Raw genomic sequence first — 23,097 nt, forward strand, 5'->3', positions numbered from 1 at the left:
TCTGAACACAGGATTCACAGGAACACGCTCACTGTTAAGAGTGGATCTCGGTAGCTAACGTTTACTGGGTGCATAGTATGCCCAGCCTTCAGCTAAGCACCTTTCCAGAATTATTTAATTTTCACAACAATCCCGTGAAATCAGTTCTTTTACTAGCTCTGTTTTACACACCAGCAAACTGAGACCTAGAGAATTAATTTTACTCAAGGAAAGTAAACCGAAAAGGAAAGTGAGAAACCCAGCGTCTCGTTGGCCCGAGAGCCATTTCCTCCTTTTTCAAAGCCCATCGTGTAAGGACTGAAGGGGAATGCCATCCTAAATCATCAAATAGCAAGGCACCAGGTGCAGTGTGGATCCTGGGTTGGATCCTGGAATGGAGAAAGGACATTAGTGAAAGAAAGGAGAGGTCTGGGCTGGGGGAGAAGCTCATGGCACCCAGGCGAGTACCTATGATAATAGGAACCTGCCTCTGGAGGAAGGAAAGTGAGCAGCAGGTTGGTGTCCCTCCTGGCTGCTGCAGAGATCAAAGAAAAAAGGTTCCCAGGTGGGGTTGCCTCCTCGGTGAGCATCCAGCATCATATGAGAAGTCTCTGACCATTGTGGTTCTTTCTTGCCTGAGTCTACCTCTGTTGGCTAGCCTGCACTAACCTTTGTAAGGGAGGATGCCAGTGTTAGAATGGAGAAGGCTCCACACCCAACTACCCTTATCACCAAAGTCTTGGGTTTGGGGAAAACACAGCGAAAGCTCGGAGACAGAGCTGGGTGCAAATACCTGCATCATCACTTCCTCCCTGTGTGCTCCATGCTTTCACTCATCTGAGCTTTAGCTTCTTCCTCTGCAAAGTAGGGACCATGCAACCTTCTTCTGGGTTGCAAGATTTGAAAAACCCCTGACAGTTCCAGGTGCACTTATCACACAGTGGGAATCCTCTCCTTGAGTCCTCCCTGACCTCCTCCTTTCCTCTAGGTATAAGGAGTGCACCAATTCAAGACTCGTGAGACAGTGTTTTCCTTTCCCTGTGGCTTACCTACGTAAGCTAAGCCTACCTAGCACCACCACCCCCTCAAATGCACACACAGCTTATTGATCAGACTTCAGCCTCCTAGAGCTCAATAGCAGAACTCAGGAATGACTGGTTCTTATATATATAAATTTTTATTTATGCATTTATTTAGGCTGTGCTGGGTCTTCGTTGCCGTGTGGGCTTTTCGCTAGTTGCAGCAAGTAGGGGCTACTCTCTAGTTGGGGTGTGCAGGCTTCTCACTGCAGTGGCGCACAGGCTTAATAGTTGTGGTACATGGACTTCGTTGCTCTGTAATATGTGGGATCTTCTATACCCAGGTATCGAACCTGTGTCTCCTGCATTGGCAGGCACATATTTTACCACTGAGCCACCCGAGAAGCCTGGCATGATTGAGTGTTGATACTTGGAGCCAGGGGTCTGCAAACTATAGCCGTTGGCCAAATGGAGAACAGCCATGCCCATTTTTTCCTGTGTTGTATGTAGTTGCTTTTTGCTACAAGGGCAGAGCTGTGTGTTTCCAAGCCATACATGGGGTCTACTCATCCGATAAATATTAAAGCCAATCTACTGATACTGGGTTGTGGTGAAGAAAAGTGTAGCATTTATCTCAGGGCCATGCAAGAATGGGCAGCTCATACTCCATAAACCTAAACTCCCTGATGACTTTCAGGGAACCCCTCCTTCTGCCTAGTTGGTGGGGAGGGAACAGGGTGAAGAGTTTCAGGACTCTTCAATCATTAACCTTCTGGTTCCAACCAGTTTGGGTCTACGTGCTGGTGGTCAGCATGCCTTTAACTTCTTCCACCTAGTGGGGTTTTAGTATCTGCAAAACAACCCAAGGACATGGCTCAGGGTATTATCTATAGCCCTTGAGGAGGAATTAGAAGTCCTTGACTTTGTTTATGGCTAAACCATTATTATTTTGTCTTCCTTGACTGTTTTCTTTTGTTTCTGTATTTTTTTTTTTTTTACTTCTCTGATTAAATTTTTCTTCTTGGAACTCGAGGATGGACTAGAGGCCTAAAGCTTTTCTACCAGTGAGAGGTGGGGGACATGGTGGGGTGGGTTCTCGGGAAGGCCCTGCAGGGTCCTGCGGGGTTTCTCAAGTAGTGACAGAGACAGTGAAGCCAAAAGTATTTGGTCTGTGGCTCTTTACAGAGCAAGTTAGCCAACTCCCAAACTAGAGGATAGAGGGATGTAGGCTGGAACATGGACTCCTTATAAAAGAGAGAAGGAGTGGAAGGGAGATGGGGAAGGGGAGGTTGGGAGACAGATCTCAGAGTTTTCACAAAGCCCTTTCTTCCCTAACAAATGCAGTGCTCTATCGAACTTTTGCCCTCTTGGTACCAATGCCCTATTGGTACCTTTAGTCCTCTGCTTTAAGGCGAGAATCTTCCAGGGGTCAAAGGCAGGGGCCAGAGCCTCAGGACTCCCAGATGGCACTTGTTAATAACTCTTTAGGGAGGTAGGCATCTCAACATGAGCCTACACATAAGGCACCAGCTGGAGATTGCACACAGACACCTTCCCCATTAAAATAGATCAAGAAATGACTATTTGGCATCACTTAACACAATCTTGTTTCCTGGATAGCATTTTTCTTTTCCAAGTCGGTTGGCTTTCACATGTCAAAAAAGCAAATGAGAAGTAGGACTATGTAATAATAGGGATGCCATTTGCCAAGTTTGTGATGTCCCATTCTTGCACTGTTTTTCTTCCCATTAAACTAGACCATTATGAGCATGCCTTCTTCAGTCCTTACCCTGACCAGGAACTTGCCTGAAACAAATGCTGTTAAGACCCGGGAAAGTGTGGGAACAGAGAAGAAGGATAGGACAAGTCCACTTGTTCACTATGTGTAGGGTACCCCAGGGAGGCTGAGTCAGTTCAGAGAGACCCATGGGCCTCCCAGCCCCTCACTGGAGCTGATTCCCTCTCCCTGTCTCCAGCTGTCATCAGTCACCAAAAGAGACCAAAGAGGGATCCTGTGAGCCTTTGGAGGTACATGTGGTATCTATCACCTATAATTCAAAGCTAGTTGAAGACCTACTCAGGCCGTATTTATTGCTCTTTCTCAGCCCTTGCAGTTGTTATAAGTGGAACCTGAATAGAACAAACCTGTTCTCAAGGATAATCTTTTTCTTAACTGTTGTCTTTCTGAATTTTGAAATTTAGTGTAGCATTTTAAAGCACACAATGTGTTTACCTGAAATCAAAGCCAGACTCCATTTGATCTTCATCTGAGGCACTGTGATTCAGTATCCAACCTTCTACTTCACCGCTTCTGACCTGGTTAATCATTCATGATGTAGAGTAGAAACAGTCAGCTAAACTAATCCCAAGAGAAGGGGCATCAGGGGAGGGGGAGAGACAGGAGATACCAGCTGATAAGGATGATAAATCCTACAATAATAAAGCAGTCTTGACTCTTGAAAGCCACGTGATCAGAACAAGATCTCCAAGGCCTATGTCAAAACCCCCATCGACCTGTGTCTGAAACCCAGACTCGGAAGAGCAAAGGAAGCAAGGGCATAACTGCTAAAATAGAAAAATGACTGACCCAGTGCTGTCTTCTAAAATTTAACCAAACAGCTTATTTCAAACTGATGAAGAAAGAGCTCAAACCAGCTAAGCCATAGGAACTGCTTATCAGCCTGGACTATGTGATTACCACATGCCCAGCAATGATTTTCCACCTCGGCTGACATTAAAACTTCCTGGGAGCATTTACAGCTTCCTCCAATGCCCAGAAAGACAAAATCAAAGTCTCTGGAGGTGGGGCCTAGGCTTGGTACTTTTTAATGTTCCTCTTGGGTGATCTTAATGGTCATCTAGGGTTTTGCATTGGGGGAAGAATTAAGGTAAAATGTGGTGGCATCCAGCTGCTCATGCGTATTAAGAACTGGATGAGACTGGAAGTCAGATGTTAATAATGGGGTCAGGGCACCACTTAGGCGGTGTTAACAGCCAGAGATCTTGCATCTTGCCCCAGATTGCAGCCAGAACTCTGGAGGGTTCCCCAGGGAGATAGGTGCATGGGGGATAATGGCAAAGGGAGAGCAAAGTTCCCTTGATTCTGAGCCAGACTTAGGGGGATCCCACCCTGCCTGCCTGCCCTCCATGCCTCTCTCACAGCAGATCTCCGGGTAAGGCCAATGTGGCTTGAGTGGGAAGTGAGGAGGAGAAGAGAGGGACAAGATGAATGGCATGAGAAAGGCAGGCAATGGATCATGAATGGGCTTGCTTGGATTTTATTTCACGTGAAAAGGGGAGTCATTGGGTGGTTTATAAGATGTCATCTTATTTAACCAATTATTTGCTGTTTGATTTTTTTTTTTTTTTTGCTGTTGCATATAGCTCTGTATTGAATGTTCTTTACAAAAATCTTCAAACATATTGAAGAGCATTTTCTCTAGTAAACTCTTTCTGATAAAGTGGATTGAAACTTTTGAAATAGCCTTCTGGAAAGACAATTTATAATTCCAACAGAGTTATACTTTATACTTTTAAAACTATTCATTATAATTCAGACAGAGATTACAGAGAGGGTCTTTCGTTTCACACCCTCCCCAACACAGAACACATGATACTTTAAAATATACTTTGGTGGGGTGGAGAGAATGCATTTCATAGGTGGAAAGTGACACCTCAATCCTTAATTTGTATTTCTTTGTTTATTAATAATGTTGAAGATTTCCCCTATATTTTTGTTCTTTTTCCTATACTGAACTGTTTATATCTTTCTCTATAAATCATATTGATTTATAAGGACCCTTTATTTACTACAGGTCTTAGTCTTTTGACATATATATATTGCAGTTATTTTTTTCCAGAGTGGCACTTGCCTTTGATTTGCTATCTGTGGTTGGTACCATAAAAAGCAAAGCTTTAAGTTTTATGTAATGAAGTGTATCAATTTTGTTCTTTGTGGTTTCTTTCTTTTTTATTCTTTATTAAAAGTTTTTACATTTTAGGTCTGTGATCCATTCTGAGTCAGTCTTTGTATATGGTGCAAGATATGATCAGTTGTTGCTGGCTTTTTCTTTTTTGCATAGAGATATTCACATTTTCTAATGCCATTTGTTGTTCAGCACTGCGTGGCATGTGGGATCTTAGTTCCTTGACCAGGGATCAAACCTGTGCCCCTCACATTGGAAGGCAAAGTCTTAACCACTGGACCACCAGACTTCTTCCTGTGCTTTGTTTTTAAAGGACTTTTCTGCCCTAAAATCAGATAGTCATTCTATTTTCTCATGTTTCCAGTTTTTACATTGCTTTAGTCCATCTAGAGATTATTTTGGTAGATGGAAAATTTTGTATTTTAAATCACGGAGAATAGCAACAACAGCAGAAGGAATAGACCCTCTTTCATTATGGATAAGTGGGCACAACTTGGCTATGAGATAACTCTAATATTAACAGTGCAAGGAAAAGATGTACAAATTTGCTTCCTTCTAGAAAACTGATGGAGTCATAATAAACTTCTGTTTATGATGTAAAAAATCATTTTTCAAACCTGAAAACATAGAGTAGTAGTCTATGATAAGGACAGATCACCCAAGTGTGTTTTAAGAACAGCTTACAGTTATTAATAAGGTGATAGATATTTTCTTTCATTTAAAATGCCTCTGGGTCACTAAGGATATGACTTATAAGGGGGGAAAATCATCAAAACTCTTATTAGTTGCTTGAGTCCTGTTTTCAAATCAGATTTATATCATTTAAAACACAGGGAAAGTGTTTTGAAGAGCGTAGTTTGGACCTATTAAAGGTTTAAATGCTCAAATCCTTTGACACAGCAGTTGTACTGCTGGAAATGTACCCTATAGATGTTGTCAAAAAGTACATATATGTAGAAGAAGATTCATTGAAGCCCAGTTATAATAGCAAAGAAAACACTGGGAACCACCTAAATCTGTCAACAAAAGACTGGTAAAATAAGTTAAGGGACATTTGTGAATTACCATGTGGCAGTTACAAAGGTGGACAGGGGACCCAATGGGGAAAATGGCATAGAAAAAGTAAGCTGAAAATAGGACACCTATGGTATGATTGCTTTTATGTAAAGAATAAAAGATCCATATGGATAACAGGTTGATAGATTCGTATTTTTTTCCCAAATAGCACACAAAGTCTAAAGGAAAGAAACTAATGGAGATGGAGTGAAGGGAAATTCAGCTGTTCATTTTATTTCTTTGTGTATTGTCTAAATTTTCCTACAAACACATCCATTAGTTTGATTTATATTTTTAAATGCCATATTTATCTGGGAGATACCAGATATTCTCCTGAGGTCGGTATCTAAAGAAAACAAAAACATGATTGGCCAAAGTCCTTATAAAAGGTGTGTACCTCTCTGAAATTGTGCTAATCTTTTAGAGTATGCAGTCCTTTGTTGTCATCAGAATGCTGCACATCATATTGTCTGTTTTGGTGCATCCTACTTCGTTTTACATTTGCCATCCCCATAGCTGTATTCAGTTTTGCCCCACCCCTCTGCTCTCCCTGTGGGCTGCTGCTCAGAGAGCGAGGAGCCAATGGGAAAGTTGCTTATAGCGAGGTCCAGACAGTAGCCTCTCCTGCTTCCTGCGGAGGGATCTTTCCTCCAGGCTTCAGGGCACCTTCCTAGGATTGGACCGTCAACTTAATGGACATCTCTGCTCCTTTCTTTTCCTGTTGTCTAATTTTAGGGAGATATATTCTGATATCGAGAAGCCCAGATTTAGAGAGTTTTCATGATCCCAACATGGTAAATTGATAACTTTCCCAGCTGCCGCCTCATTGCAAGTAGTCCCTCTGTGATGAAAATGGGAGAGAAATATTATGCATTTTCTCGCCTTATCATTTAGTCCTCCAGAAATGTCTCCCACAGGGATTGAAGTAGACTATATTGGTTCACCAGGCGTTTCTGAAGGTTCCATTCCAGCCTGGACCTATTTGTTTGGAATTGGGAAATGCTCCCAGATTTGGTAAGAGGCTTCCTGTCTTAGGAGTCGAAGGATTTGACAGCAGAGTGTTTTGCATTTTCAGCATCTCATTTATTCTGGAAGGTTTTGCCACACAAGCAAGAAGATGGTGAGAGAATGTGTTTCATGTGTCCTGTGTGAAGCTAAACAAATGTTAGCCGCCAACACACATCTGCGTTCATGATAAAGTGCCCTGAGTCGAATTGTCTCAGTTTCAACCCCTGCTTGGCTACTTCTTGGCTCATGATCTTGAGTAAGTTTACTTACGCTTGCTAAGCCTTGACTATTCTCTTTCACAAAATCAGGGATATTAAAGGTACCTACCTCAAAGTGCTATGAAGGTTAAATGAAAAACTGAAGGGAAATATTCGTTAGAAGTATCCCTGGCTCATAGTAAATAGTGCCTGTTGGCCATCTGTATAGCTTCTTTACAGAAGTGTCTATTTAGGTCTTCTACCCCTTTTTTCCTAGAAGGCAATGGCGACCCACTCCAGTACTCTTGCCTGGAAAATCCCATGGACGGAGGAGCCTGGTGGGCTGCAGTCCGTGGGGTCGCGAAGAGTCGGACATGACTGAGCGACTTCCCTTTCACTTTTCACTTTCATGCACTGGAGAAGGAAATGGCAACCCACTCCAGTGTTCTTGCCTGGAGAATCGCAGGGACGGGGGAGCCTGGTGGGCTGCTGTCTATGGAATCGCACAGAGTCAGACACGACTGAAGCGACTTAGCAGCAGCAGCAGCCCCTTTTTTGATTGGATTGTTTGTTGTTTTGATATTCATTTGTATGAATTGTTCATAAATTTTGGGTATTAACCCCTTGTCAGGCACGTCATTTGCAAATATCTTCTTGCATTTCATAGGTTGTCTAGCACATGAAGTTGGTCTCCTTAGCATCATAGAATCCTAGAATGGGAGGAACCATAGAGCAAAGCTGGTCCAACTTGTGCATATGACACATGGAATCTAAGATCCAGAAACAGTAAGGGGCTTGTCTGAGTCACCCAGGGGTTAGTGGCAGATCTTCTACCTGAAGCCAGCCATCCTGACTCCAAGTTCAGTACTCATGTGGCTTCATGGTGGGAATAACACAATTGGTTGAGAGTGGTCATAGGAAGACTGTCTTCTGCATGTGAATCTAATTATGTTATTTCCAGCATTTGGGACTTGCTCAGAGCTGTCTTCCAGTCTCTTTGTACAGAAAGTGCTCAGTGTTTTCACCACAGTGGGCTTATCACTACCGTATCAAGATGCAGGTTTATTTCTCACGAGAGCTGTATCAGACTACTTTCCTTCTTGGTCGCTAGAGAAGGATGCTAAAGGGAAGCACTCATAGCACAAAGAACTGTTTTTTGTGTGTATAGTTAAATTACAATATTGTGTTAGTTTCAAGTGTACAGCGAAGTGGTTCAATTACACACATACATATATACATACTTCAGATTCTTTTCTTTTCATCTATGTTATTGTAACATAGTGAGTATAGTTCCTTGTGCTATACAGCAAGTCCTTGTTATTTACTTACTTTGTATTTAATAGTGTGTATATGTTAATCCCAAACTCCTAATTTATCCCCCCCCCACATCCTCTTTGGTAACTATAAGTCTGTTTTCTATGTCTGTGAGTCTGTTTCTGTTTTGTAAATAAGTTCATTTGTATAATTTGTTTTAGATTCCACATATGAGTGATATCATATGATATTTGTCTTTCTCTGACTTTACTTAATATCAAATTTTTTGTAGGTTATCATATTATGACCATTAAAGCAAAAATGTAGCTATATGTTTAAACAGTTATTTAAAGAGTAATGCAATGGGAAGACCCCAAAAATAGGCTTAAGATATAATTCATATGGCTAGTAGAGTATCTACTGAAGACTTTAAACTGAAACTCTCCTGTGTCATGCATTTGACATGGCACTAACAGGCTAGCAATATCAATTACTTGGTGCAAGTAGTAACAATTTTGCATCCAAATTCTGTAAGATGTTTCTTACAATTTTAAATGTTATTTTATTCTTTCAAAAACCAGTGGTGAGGCCTTCTCTGGTGGTCCAGTGGTTAAGAATCCCCCTTGCAATGCGATCCCTAGTCCAGGGAGAGTCCACATGCCTCGGGGCAGCTGAGTGCATGTGACAACTACTGAGCCTGCGTGCTGCAAAGTACTGAAGCAATGGGTCAGCAGTGAAGCAACGAAGACCCACCGCAGCCAAAAATAAATAAATTAATTATTTGTTTTTAAAGTCATGAAATTTGAATTAATCGATGTCTTCTTCTCCTATTTAAAATTCTTTCTTTATAATATCTGTTAAGAACAATACAAAACAAGCACTTCCCTTTCTTACCAATAGATGGTAAGCTCAAGGCCAAGTAATCAGGTGAATAAAGAAGTTATGTAAGTGGAAATGCTAATCAAAACTAAGCAATGAGGAATGAATAGAGACGTAGAATTCACTACTCCATACGGTGATGTTGAAGGTTGGATGAGTGCATGACGAGGCAGGACAGTGTGATTACAGGAAATCTGAATTACTTGGCCTTTTGACCAAGCCTTTTAAACTGACTCTAGATTCTGTTACTTAGTTTTCTGATCTTACATACCAAGTTAGTTTTCAGTATACTTAACTATGAACCCAAGTGCCAGTTTATTTACAGTGAATGGACATTACAGGGAGCTTAACAAGTGTTATCTCTCCATTTAGGTAACTGCTTTCAAAGCCTGAATATAATCAAAATCCTAATGGGTGACCTTAAAGTCAGAATCAGGAGAGAGGGTCTTAATATCTAACGGCATTGAGATCAGATTACTGATTTCTAATGAAGATGTGTCTTGCTGAGCAAATTTATCATTCAAGTTAGCCGGACAGGCAGCTGGACTAGGCTGAGTGGGCACCTCTTTGATTGTTTTATACCTGATCACTCAGGTTCTCAGTTTTCAAACTGACCACCTTCCTTTCTTCTGAGACATATAAATGACATTGGTTATACAGTAGAATGATTCTGCAGCAGAATTAAACAATCATAATCCAACCATGAGTGAGATGACATTCTGTAGTTTAATTCTCAGAATGTCGCCTTATACTCTTTTTTTAAAGCATAGTAATATTGTAATATATATTATATATATATATGTGTGTGTATGTATACATATCAGCCATAAAGAATAATGAAATGATGAATAATGTCATTTGCAGCAACATGGATTGACCTTGAGATTATCATACTAAGCAAAGTAAGCCACAGAGAGAAAGACAAATATCATATAATACCACCTATATGGTGGTTCAGATGATAAAGGATCTGCCTGCAATGTGGGAGACTCAGGTTTGATCCCTGATTTGGGAAGATCCCCTGGAGAAGGGAATGGCTACCCACTCCAGTATTCTTGCTTGGAGAATCCCATGGACAGAGGAGCTTGGCAGGCTCCTCTATATCACAGTCCATGAGGTTGCAAAGAGTTGAACACAACTGAGCAACTAACACATACACACACACACACACACACATACATATGTGAAATCTAAAAAAAGAAAAGATACAAATGAATTTATTTATAAAATAGAAGTAGACTAACAGACTTAGAAAACAAACTTATGGTTACCAAAGGAGAAAAGGGATAAATAGGAGTTTGAGATGAACATAAATGCATTCCTATATATAAAATAGATAACCAACAAGGACCTACTATATAGCACAATATTTTGTAATAACATAAAAGAAAAAAATTAAAAAATGAATATTACATATATATAATATGGGGCTTCCCTGATAGCTTAGATGGTTAAGTGTCTTCCTGCAATGTGAGAGACCTGGGTTTGATCCCTGGGTCAGGAAGATCCCTTGGAGAAGGAAATGGCAACCCACTCCAGTACTCTTGCCTGGAGTATCCCATGGACAGGGGAGCCTGGTAGGCTACAGTCCAAGGGGTCGCAAAGAGTGGAACATGACTGAGTGACTTCACTGTCTCTCATACATTATATAACTGAATCAGTGTGCTGTATACTTTGAAAATATTATAACATGACATTTTAAATCACCTGTACTGCAATTTTTAAAAAATGTCACCTTACTTCTTAGCATAACCTGTGTAAAGCCTGACACTCTGGTAATTTAGTTTCAGCATGGAGCATGTTCAAAGAAACACAGTTTAGTAGACAAAAGTCCTGTATCCTTACGGGCATCTTTTGGAGAATGTTAAAGGTGATTCATTTCATAAGCCACAACAATATATCTGAAGATTCTCTCTCCCTGGTGTTTTGGCCTTAATATCTCAGTTTCCTTATTTTTAATTTCTTGAATTTTAAAACTGTCCCCACTCCTTTCGGTCCTTTTTCTGTCATTCCTTCTCTCCTTTTTTCCATTTTCAATTCCCCCCTGTATCTAGTATATTCCCTCTTCCCTATCCAAGTGCAAACTACTTAATACAGTCTGGTTCATACATTTTTTTGCCACTCTACTTTCTCCTTGGATGTTGCATCACCAAAGCCTAGGAACCAGCTAGGCCACAGTCACTTACAGGCCTGTGTGATGGAGGGGGGGAACATAGTTGCATTAAGCTCACAGTGGGAGGGATCAACACAAAATTTGCTTTCTCTAGCAGTATAAGGTGGAGAAGGCAATGGCACCCCACTCCAGTACTCTTGCCTGGGAAACACCATGGATGGAGGAGCCTGGTAGGCTGCATCCCATGGGGTCGCGAAGAGTCGGACACGACTGAGCGACTTCACTTTCACTTTTCACTTTCATGCATCGGAGAAAGCAACAGCAACCCACTCCAGTATTCTTGCCTGGAGAATCCCAGGGACGGGGGAGCCTGATGGGCTGCCGTCTATGGGGTCGCACAGAGTCGGACACGACTGACGCGATTTAGCAGCAGCAGCAGCAGTATAAGGAAAAGAGGTTGCAACATTTCAATTTTAACTTATTTTCTTTTTAAAAATTTTTTTGAAGTACAGTTGGTTTACAATGTTAATTTCTGCTGTACAGCAAAGTGACTCAGTTATACATATATATTTTTTCATATTCTTTTCTATTACAGTTTATTAGGATATTGAATATAGTTCCCTGTGCAATACAGTAGGACTGGGTTATTTATCCATTCCATATATACTAGTTTGCATCTGCTAACCCCAAGTTCCCAATCTGTCCCTTCCCCATTCCCCCTCCCACCTGGCAACCACAGGTCTGTTCTCTGTGTCCCTGATTCTGTTCCTGTTTCGTAAATAAGTTCATTTTGTCACATTTTAGATTCCACATATCAGTGATACCATATGGTATTTGCCTTTCTCTTTCTGACTTACTTTGCTTTAGTGTGATAAACTCTCGGTCCATCCATAACATATTTTCTGTTTTCCCCTCATCAAAATTCTGGGATATCTTAGTGGCAATAGTACCTTGAGGAGGACTTCCGGTTCCTGCCCACTGCTCTGCCCTGGGGCTTGAGGTATCAGCGCAAGCCAGAATGCCCCCAGCAGAGGAAAGGAAGCACTGTCTCTCTGCCTCTCACAGCCTTCCTGCTCAGCTTCTTCCCTCTCTCACTATTTCTCAGAGACTCAGTGGGGACCCCTCCCCCAGCCACCCCCTTGCATTCCCCAAAGCCTGGGTTGCAGCCCAGGCAGTAGGAGAGAAAAGGGAGTCTTCCTGAAGCTGCACCAAGGTGAACACAGGCTTTCTAACTCCTTCTAATGCTGGTCTTCCCATCATACTTATTAACCACCTTTGAACAGACTGTCCTGTGTTCTATACAGGGGTGCCTTACTACACTAATAGTTTGCGGTTTCATCATGTTGCAATACTTCCAGAAAACACTTGCCAGAAAAATACATAATTTACAGAAAGATGATGAAAGTGGTTTGCTAGGCCTCCCAGATAGTGGAAAGATCTGGAAATCCTCCTAATGGATTGAGATCACTTCATTCCAAATGTCTCTTGAGGCACATTCCCCCTGAATAGTTTGCTACTGTCAGCTCATTATGCTTTCCCTGGAATTTCTATTTCCCTCAACCTTTCTCCCCAGAATGAGCTTTCCATGATTTTTTTTCTCAGAATGAACTTTCTAAAACTTTTCCTCTATGCAGAGCAATAAGGGTCTATTCCATATGGGCTAACAGAAAGACACTTCCGATTTTATGGACTTATGGCTCATGTGTTTTTAATGTTTCAGTTTTACTGCCATTGAAATCATGAGTGCAGGTTTATGATGTTTTTGACTAAGGGATCTGGACAAACAAACATGATGGGAGAAGAGTGTCTCATTCAGAGATCCTTACTGAGTGTCTGTTAGATGTCTCACTCTAGACTTTGGAGATGCGTGGGCCAAGATCCTTGTCCTCTAGGAGCCCATAGTCTGGTAGGAAGAGAAGATGTGTAAACAGTTAAGTACATCAAGTCCTAAAATGCTCAGGGTACTAAAGTAGAAAGATCTATAGCCCATGAAAGGAAGAAAGAAGGGAGGGGTGATGAATTCTGTCTGGATGGAGCAGAAAAGCCTTCTGCACTTTTCAGAACTCATTGAGTTGCAGGTGACAGAAACACCACTCAAACTAGTATAAGCAGAAGGGAGATTTATGAGTGTATGCAATTTAGGAAGCCCACGAATGGTTCTGGCTTCATGTGCGACTAGATCTGGGACTCAGACAGTCTCACTTGGATCCTCCTTTCTCTGTCTTCCAGCTCTGCCTCTCTCTCTACAGATTAATCTTCCTCCAGCATGGATGTATTTCTTCCATGTGGCTTGGGAAAATTGCCACTCAGACATCATCCTGGCTTGACCTTAGTGAAAAGGGAGCTTTTCTCTTCTAGGATTCATGTGTCTACCCCTAGAAATGTCTCTTCTAGGTTCTGCTTCAGTCATTTAGCTGCTCCTTGGACCAGTCCCGATTGGACAGGATAAGGTGGTTCGATTGTCCTAACCTGTGTCACACACACATCCTCGTGGCAGGGATGAGTCGGGCTATCTGTGACTAACTGTCTGGTGTTTCAATCAATGCCGTTTACAGTGAGAGTAGGTGGGTTCTCCAAAGAAAGGAAAACTGGTCAGGTGGTCACTCTAGCTTCATGGCTATTTAAGCTGGTTGTCATGGAGAAAAGGTTTTTGTCAGATGAAGGAGTGAGTGAAATCCATTATTGTTAGAGGAGGCAGTAAGAGCAAAATCAGGAAGGCTTGAACCCACATGGCAAATCAAGAAACTAAAGATCATGTGTTGAGGTTGGAGCATATGGTTGGCAGGGGGAAGGCATGGCTTGAGGTGAAACTGAGATAAGGAAGGGCCTCTTGGCCATGGGAAGGAACTTAACTATTTGCACTGTAGGCAGTGGGAGACATCCTGGGATTTTAGGCCAGGGATGGAAGCAGTCAGATTTCCATTTTAAAATATTACTGTGGCAGCAAAGCAGAGGGTGCCTTGCTCAGAGCCAAGACTCAGGGACAGGAAGACTAGTGAGGAAATCATTGCGGTAATCCAGATGGCAAAAGGGTATAAACAGTTCAGCACTATAGAGTGCTGAAGATACTGATGTAGAGTAGTCTGCATGTGGGGGTGGGGAGGTAAACAAGGGAGGATTAAGGCTGTAATAAATGTTATAGTGGGGAAGTAGAAGGCGTGGAAGATGACAAGCAGAAGCATCAGGGCTTGGTGAGTGTCTAGAATAAATCAGATTTCCGATTGGGATGATGTCATTTCCTGAGATGAAGAATACAGAAGGAACAGATGTGAGAGTAGGGGAGGAGGGATGGCCAACAGGATGACTTAGGGGTTTGGTATGAGGGGCTGGATATGAACGGTTGGCAGTTGGGTATGGAAATTTGGAGCTTAGAGGAGAAATCTAGGCTGAAAATATAGATCTGATAGTTATCTATACTGATAATATATAGGTTGTGTAGCTGTTGAGAGTAAAGGAAATCAAGTAGACTAAATGTCTACATTTAGACATTTGAGAAGAAGTGAGAAGAGGGCCCAAGAGCTAGTGGTTTTGCCTTGATTGAGGGAAGGAGAAGTCTGGGAAGCAGTGGGCTAGCCAGGTGCGGTGCACGGCCTGGCCCAAGCAAACGTGCAATAGGAGGTCAGCAGTGACCCCCTTGAGCTTGCTGTGCTATGACTCTGATTGTGTACACATGCTGATTGTACATCTTACCTCTTGTCCAGTTGGGAGTGACTTCAAGACCTAACTCTATCACTGTGGAAGGGGTCATCAAAGACTCCCCACAATAGTCATGGATGCAAAAGTGTTCTTTTGATGAGACCAAGCCCAGAGTCTTCATCAGATAGAACACAGATGAGAAGAGGCTGATGCACAGTTACATATGTTAACAACTCTTTGGTTTCTAGCTTCAGCCCAATACAGAATTTCCAAAGGGAAGATAATGAATACGGAATAAATGGGAAAGCACCACTTTCCTCTGTTACCTGTTCCTACATCAACACTGTCTGTGTGGCTCAAAGCCAAGACACCACATTGCCTCACCCTCGAGATCCTATTAGTCCTGAGCCTCATCAGTTCTCTCTGTGTTGGTCCTTTACTTTTCAACCTGATTGAAACAGCTCTGAGCTAGGATGGGCTTGTTAGTTTATCCGTCTCCACTGTACCCCAGGGTGAATGTAGCATCCTCCTAAAATGTTTTTTAATTGTATTTTTTAGCTGTAATGTAGTTTATTTTCAATGTTATATTAATTTCTGGTGTACAGAAAAATTATTTGGTTTTATATATATATATATTCTTTTTTCATATTTTTGTCTATTATGATTTATCTCAGGATGTTGAATATAGTTCCCTGTGCTAAGCAGTAGAACCTTGTTTATCCATTCTATATGTAATAGTCTGCATCTGCTAATCCCACACTCCCCTACCTTGGCAATCCATCCCTTCCCCTCCCCACTCCCCTCTAGGCAACCACAAGTCTGTTTTCTATGTCTGGACTCTGTTTTCTGTTTTGTGAATAAATTCATTCGTCATGTTTAACATCTTGCATATAAGTGATATCATATGGTATTTTTCTTTCTCTTTCTGACTTATTTCACATAGTATGATAATCTCTAGGCTTACCCATGTTTTATTCCTTTTTATGGCTGAGTAGTATTCCATTATGGGGCTTCCCAGGTGGCTCAGTGGTAAAGAATCTGCCTGCCAGCAGAAGACACAGGTTCAGTCCTTGGGTTGGGAAGATTCCCTGGAGAAGGGAAATCCCATGGACAGAGGAGTCTGGTGGGCTACAGTCCATGGGTTGCAAAGAGTTTGACACAACTTAGCAACTAAACAAGTATTGCATTGTGTATATGTGTGTGTATATATATATATACACACACACACACCCCACATCTTCTTTATCCATTCATCTGTCAATAGACATTTAGATTGTTTCCATGCCTTAACTATTGTAAACAGTGCTGCTATGAACACTGGGGTGCATGCATCTTTTTAAATTATAGTTTTGTCTGGACATATGCCCAGGAGCGGGATTACTGGATCATAAGGTAACTCTATTTTTAGTTTTTTGGGGAACCTACAGACTATTTTCCATAGTGGCTACACCAGTGTACATTCCCACTAACAATGTAAGACATCTTCCTAAGACATTTAATGATCTTCTCAGCCAGAGGTCAGGAAACTACGACCAAGGGCTAAGCCTGGTCCACCACCTGTGTTTGTCAATGAAGGCTCATTAGAACAGACATGTGCATTTATTTATAGGTTGTCTACAGCTATTTTTCGCACTGCAATGGCTGCATTGAGTAGCTACAACAGTGACTGTATATTCCACAAAACCTGAAATGTTTACTATGTGGCTATTTACAGGAAATGTGTTCTAACCCCTATTAATCCACCCTTTACACGAGCACAAGATGGTGTTCCTAAAATGCCGGTTTCACCATATTACTCTCTGGATTAGAACCCACAACGATGTTACATTGTTCATACAATAAAATCCAAACTTCTTGGCCTGGCATCCAAGGTCTCAGAGGTCTCTACCAAAGGCAGGCCCTGCACCTCAGTTTTATTTCCCTTCTATTTCCATAGTCCCTGGAATATGCAATGTGTTTCACCCCTGCTCACACATTCCCTGGAATGTACTGCTGAGTCACTGTACCTACCTAATTCCTACCTTGGTTTGTTCATTAAAGAACTAACTTAAAGTCATGTATTTTTCATGATCATATCTGTTCAGTGACCACTAGTGAGTCTACTTATATTAAGGTTCACAAACATTCAGTCTGTAGCATACACAGCACTCAGTTAACGTGTTTGTTATTATTATATTTTTGGATGCGCTCGGTCTTCATTGCTGTGCAGGCTTTTCTCTAGTTGCAGGAGTGGGGGCTACATTCTGGTTGTGGTGTGTGGGCTTCTCATTGTAGTGGCTTCTCTTGTTGTGGAACATGGGCTCTAGGACTCATGAACTTCAGTAGTTTTGGCACATGGGTTTATTAATTGCAACTTCTGATGGCAGATCACTGCAGGATTCTTGCCGTTATAATCCCATGGACAGAGGAGCCTGGTGGGCTATAGTCCATGGGGTTGCCAAGAGATGGCCACAACTGAGTGACTGAGCATGCATGTATGCAAATACACCTTGATAGCCGATGGGAATGAAAGATAAAGTCCAGTAAACTTACTCTTGAGAAATCCTAGAATATAGAGATAGTGGTTCTAGAGGTCTTTGCTTGATCACGTAGTACCTTTGAGATGCTGGACAGGTGGCTTCTTACCACTGGTCCTTTCTTTTCCCATCTACCTCCATATATTGTGTATTCTTGGACGTCCTCTGGGATTAAGCAGCATCAATGATGCACCATGGATTGGAGTTCTTTGGTAAATAATAAGTTCCTAGAATGTTCTCAGGTCTCACAGGAGATTATGTCCCTGACTTGGATATTATGTCCAAGTGGCTTGAAATCACAAACTACTATTTCTTCAAAGTCTGTGCATTACACAGGAGAACTTGGTTATAACAAATTATTGCTGTGTTGATTTGAACAGCAGTGGTACAAGCACATCCACAGAAACATAGCAATTGCATGAAATAGAAGCTTCCCTTCCCAGAGAGCAGGACAACCAGGCTTTTACATTATTGTCTTCTCCAGGATTTGGCTGTTGTATAAAACGCCATTATATTTTGTCTTACAAGTTTCCCCCTGCTCATGTGAATAAAAGGAAATAGTCTAGTGCAGTAAATGTGTTAGTAAACCACACCCTTATGCACTTTAGAAACAAAACATTGAACATGTAAGCTATCATAAAGGCAGGCCTTTCTATAAAAATAGAAATTAATCACCTTTATGTGATGTTTATTGTCTCTTTTTGATGTGTACAGAGAAGAGAAATACAAAGTGTACACTCCAGTGAAACAGTTACGCTCTGAATACCAGGGAAATACATTCTTTTAAAAGCCATCTCTAGGCATTGTCTAGAAGTAAATATGTGACAGTAAGTGTAATGGCAGATAATATTTATTGAGCATTTACTATGTGCCCGGTCATTGTTCTATGTCCTTTACATGTATCATCTCATTAATCAGTGCCCCAGCTATATGGTTTAGGTACAGTTCTTATCTTCTCTTTATTCCAGAGAAGACTTAGACCCAGAGAGGTAAAAGAACTTGTCCGAGGTCACACAGGTAACAAATAGAAAAGCTGGGAGTTGGACCCACGCAGCCGAAGTCCAGACTTCACATTGACCATAACCTGAGTGAGCCTTCGCCCACATGAAATGCTCCCTCCAAGAGAAGCTTAAACAAAGACCACCCATCTAATTTGCATTGTTTGGTCGGTCCAGCTGGATGATTTGTCCTACAAAATGTGAAACTGCATGGCATTATTGATATGTAGGGTTTCAATAACAGGAATCTAAGCCCAGAATTTCCCACGATTTTATTCTATCATCTTTGCAGTTGAGAACAAACTCTGTCTTCACAGTTGAGACATTTTTATTCTTTGTCTCTAAATTAACACTGCACAGAACATGACTCGGGGTGTGTGTGTGTGTGTGTGTGTGTGTGTGTGTGTGTGTAGAAGCTGCTTTCTTCTGGATTAAATTGTTGCAGCTTGGCTGAGTGAGGAGAATTCTCCCACTCACCGAGCCCACAGCAGACATGTTAGGAGAAGGCTGCTGCTTACAACACACCCAGACCCGGAGGGGCAGGTGACAACGGTGTGCGCCCAGCATCTCTGGAAGGGTCTCTGCAGATGTGTACGGCTGCTGCTGCTTCCTGCCGTCAGATTCCCGGAGCCAACACCCACCCACTCTTACAGCCTCTCTCTCTCTTTTATTTTCAAGGAAAAAAGAAAGAGGCAGACGGAGATAGAAGGCAAGCGCCAAGAGCTGGACGAGCAGATACTTCTGCTGCAGCATTCCAAGGTAAGCAGCTGATCCCTCGAACCTGTCTGTTATTAGACATGCAGATCACACGCCAGAGAGCCGGGCAGAGCCTGCCCTGGGTGAAGGCGCTGCCGAGGGCTGCACCAGCCCTTTTTCATTCAGTCAGGAAACCATCCCTGGGCTGTTCTTGTGAATTTCTCAAATTCAGGGCATTGTTACACAGCGTTCCAATTTCTGCAAACCTGATGTGATGATAGGGTGCCTGTGGATGGGTTTAGGGGGTGGGGTGTGCCTCTGAACTGTGGTGGTTATATATAGAAATTGGAGGAGAATTTCCACATGGTGGGTGAGGCAGAGTTCCGGGGCTATATCTCTAATCCATAGGTGCTGTATGTGTGTGTGCATGCATGCAGAGGTTCTCAAAGATACATTTAACATAGTGCTCTGTATTAAATTCAAAATATCAATCTTTTCTTTCTTGATATGGAAGAGAGAGAGATCAGAGCAGTGCGGTCTGATAAAAGAGCAATGCTGTGCATGCCAGATTATGTATGTGTTTTATTTCTACTTTAATAGTTTTCAAAGTGTCCTGTTAGCGCACTGTCAAAAGATAGTATTGAAATGATTTGACCTGGTTGGTTTTCATTGCACCACGAGGAAGAGAGAGATGCTTATTTATTTATTTTTCTTTAAAACATAATGCACTTAAGCATTATAATTGATGGCAGCCCAGGAGAAAGCTCTATCACCATCACAGGGACTCCACCGGCTGCAGAATGATGCTTTCTGCAGGCTCAGAGAATAGTGCGACCAGTGGCCAGTGGGGTGGTGCTGCTGGCTTTTCACTGCCTCTGGCTTTTTGAGAAAAGGCTTCTCCTGCTCACCCCAAGTTGCTGTGACATTGCACGTAGAGAAATTGGATCGTTCAGAGGGCTAGTCGGGAAGGTGGGGCTGACTCTCGGGGTGGTGCTAGGTGTGGATTATTTGGATTTTTTTCCTTTTTAGCAAGATGAACCTTTACAGTTGCATTTCCCGTTCTTTTCTAGAAGACAAGGTTGTGCTAAATGAATCCTCAGAATGAAATCATCAGCAACATGATTTTAAATAGCAACATGACCTAAATCTGCTTCCCGTATTTATCAGTTCACCGTTACCTTGAACTAGAGAAAAGTGTTTAAAAGGAAAAACAGCAGCATGATAGTGAAAATTGCCTTTTTCTCTCTTGCTGCTTATCATGTAAATCCATTTATGAACCTTTCCTTGTAGGAAGCTTTGCATCTGTGCTGTATGCCACTGTTCTTTCCTTACCATGTTCCTCAGGGAGGACTAGGGGGCTGAAGTTAGCATCTTCTTTTTACAGAGAGGTGTGGCTTAAGCTTACTTCATAGAACCAAGTGAATTGTTCAAGGTCAATCTGGACAGAGCTGGGTCTCTGGCTCAAGAGTACAGTTAACTCACTCCTGATAAGAGACCAAAATGTACTAAAACCTCAGTGAATTCTTGCTTAAAAGGTGAATGTTTGAATAAGAATACTGAAAGAATGAGAGGATGTTTTTGACTAGACAGACTCTCTCCTCTTTCAGCTCAGTGAATTTCTTTGCATCTGCATTCCTTGAATCAAAAGTCAGGCAATAAACATATGTCAGAAGATCAAGTTTCTTTTGTCTCACTTCTCATCTTTCTGGGTGTCAAATAAGATACCAAGGATTCATTCATTGCTGATCCAGTCCAATGTTACAGTGTTTATTTCATATTTCATCTGTCTATTATCCATCCACCATTCACCCAGTCAATAAAAATAACAGTACAAATGACTTAGTATTGCATAGGAAAGCAATGAGATTCCTTCTAAGACTTGGAGACAAGGGAAAAAGATAGTTCTCTATGGTTATCCTGGTAAAATTTTCACACAGTTGATGAGATTTACTATTTGAGGAAATACATGGCACTTTCACCAAGGTTACCTTGCTATATCTGGGGAGAAAGGATTGGAAATGATAGAAATTTAATGATGGAGACCAATGCACTATAATTTTCTCTTACTGGGGAAAACCTCTATAGACAGAGTGAGAGTGGACCACTAGTTTTGAATAACTAAAAAAGAAAGCTCAGAGATCTCCAATGTGGTTTATCAGGTGTTACACTGGAGAGAGATGCCAGCTCTGGGAGGTCCCAAGTTTCTCTGCCTTGGTGAGATTGGGTGAGGACAGTCACTAGCCTTGCTGCAACACAGGTGGAACCTGCTTCATGACTGCCTCTCTTTGTTCCTAGTCCATCCTCCCCAAAATAATGGAGTTATTTTACTATAAGGAAGGTGCTGCCTGACTGAGAAATATGATCACTGCAGGCACCAGAAAGGAATAGCTTCCAATTTAAATCAGTTAACTGTGGACTGACCTTGAATAGCATGAGTCCTCTTCCCTGTGGTCACTCATTTTGGAGCTTGGCAGCCTCACCCCTAGATGGTAGTACATTCATTGAGGTTATAGTTTCCCCTGGGCTCTTGGTGGAGACCCAGCCAGCATCCTGCTGGCAACACGGCAGCCATGTCATCCCTTTGTCCATCATCAATGATGACTACTCAAGAATAGTCATCACTGGGACTTCCCTGATAGTCCATTAAGACTTTAAGTCATTAAACTCATTAAGACTTTACCGTCTAAGGCAGGGGTGCAGGTTTGATTCCTGGTCAGGGAGCTAGGATCCCACATGCCTCGAGGCCAAAAAAAAAAACAAAACAAAACAGAAGCAATATTGTAACAAATTCAATAAAGATTTTTTTAAAAAAATAATAGTCATCATTTTTTTTCAGTGCCTGATGTGTGCGTGATACTTTAAATACATCTCCTCAATAATGACACCAAAATAGATACTACTCCCCCTGGGTTACGTGAGAAAACAAATTGGTGAGATCAAGTAGTTTGCCCAAGAACATAGAAACTCTAAGTGGGGGAGCCCAGTTGAACCCCAGGACTGTCTCCATAATCATGCTTTCTCCGGGAGACTGTTTTCTTCAAATGAAATAATTTGTCTAGAGAGACATCAATTGTGTTCCTCACTGTCTATTTTTACTCTAAATATATTTTCATGGGCTCTGGAAAGTTTGGACCATGTGGAGATATGCTGCAGTGATGATTGGTAGTTTCTTGAAGTAGAAAATAGGTCAGTAATTACTATTTATTTTACCATTTTTCAAAATCCTAGATGTGCTCTTAGGAAAAAAAAATAATCTCAGTGCAAATTTAAATGGAAAAACATTAGAATTTTATTTCATTTTTATTAAGATATAATTCTCATTATCAAAGCCTTTGAATGCTTATTCTCATGCCATGAAATATGAATTATTTAGACATTCACTGGTCTCTTGTCAAAGCAAATAAATAGAATGCAAGGCAATCATGTTGATACTTGTATATTTGATTAATATACTTGTTAATTGCAATAGTTAGGGCTATATAGTAACTCCACAAAATGAAATGTCATTACTTTTTATATGAATGACAAGCAGATTCTATAAGGCAATGAAGGAAGTGTTGAAATATTAGCTGCTACAACCCAGTGATTAGGAAATCTCCAGGTACCCTGAGGTCCTGGCCAAATTAAACTCAGATTTCTTTTTATAAGATCCTTAGATCTATTGAGTATCTAATATTTGTGGTTAAGAATTTCTAAGAAGTGCTCATGTATGAGACCAGCAAGCAATTTTAATAGATATATTCTTTTCCCTGAATATAAAAGAAGAAGTGTGTAATCATTTCAAGAGTAAAATTTAAAAGTACAGGAAAATATAAAGCAA

General features: G+C 41.4%; 1 protein-coding gene across 12 annotated transcripts in view; it reads left to right on the forward strand.

Annotated features, from left to right (window-relative positions):
• Positions 1 to 23,097, forward strand: part of PALM2AKAP2 (PALM2 and AKAP2 fusion) — a 473,479-nt gene that overhangs the window by 171,607 nt on the left and 278,775 nt on the right. For all 12 annotated transcript variants that reach the window (XM_081526345.1, XM_081526427.1, XM_081526404.1 and 9 more), the window contains one exon: positions 19,260 to 19,340. In XM_081526345.1, coding sequence (XP_081382471.1) covers positions 19,260 to 19,340 — 81 coding nt within the window. The remainder of the gene's footprint in view (positions 1 to 19,259; positions 19,341 to 23,097) is intronic.

This window comes from Giraffa tippelskirchi, chromosome 1 (assembly GCF_054371585.1).
Source record: "Giraffa tippelskirchi isolate mGirTip1 chromosome 1, T2T-mGirTip1v1.2.pri, whole genome shotgun sequence".
Lineage (NCBI taxonomy): Eukaryota > Metazoa > Chordata > Mammalia > Artiodactyla > Giraffidae > Giraffa > Giraffa tippelskirchi.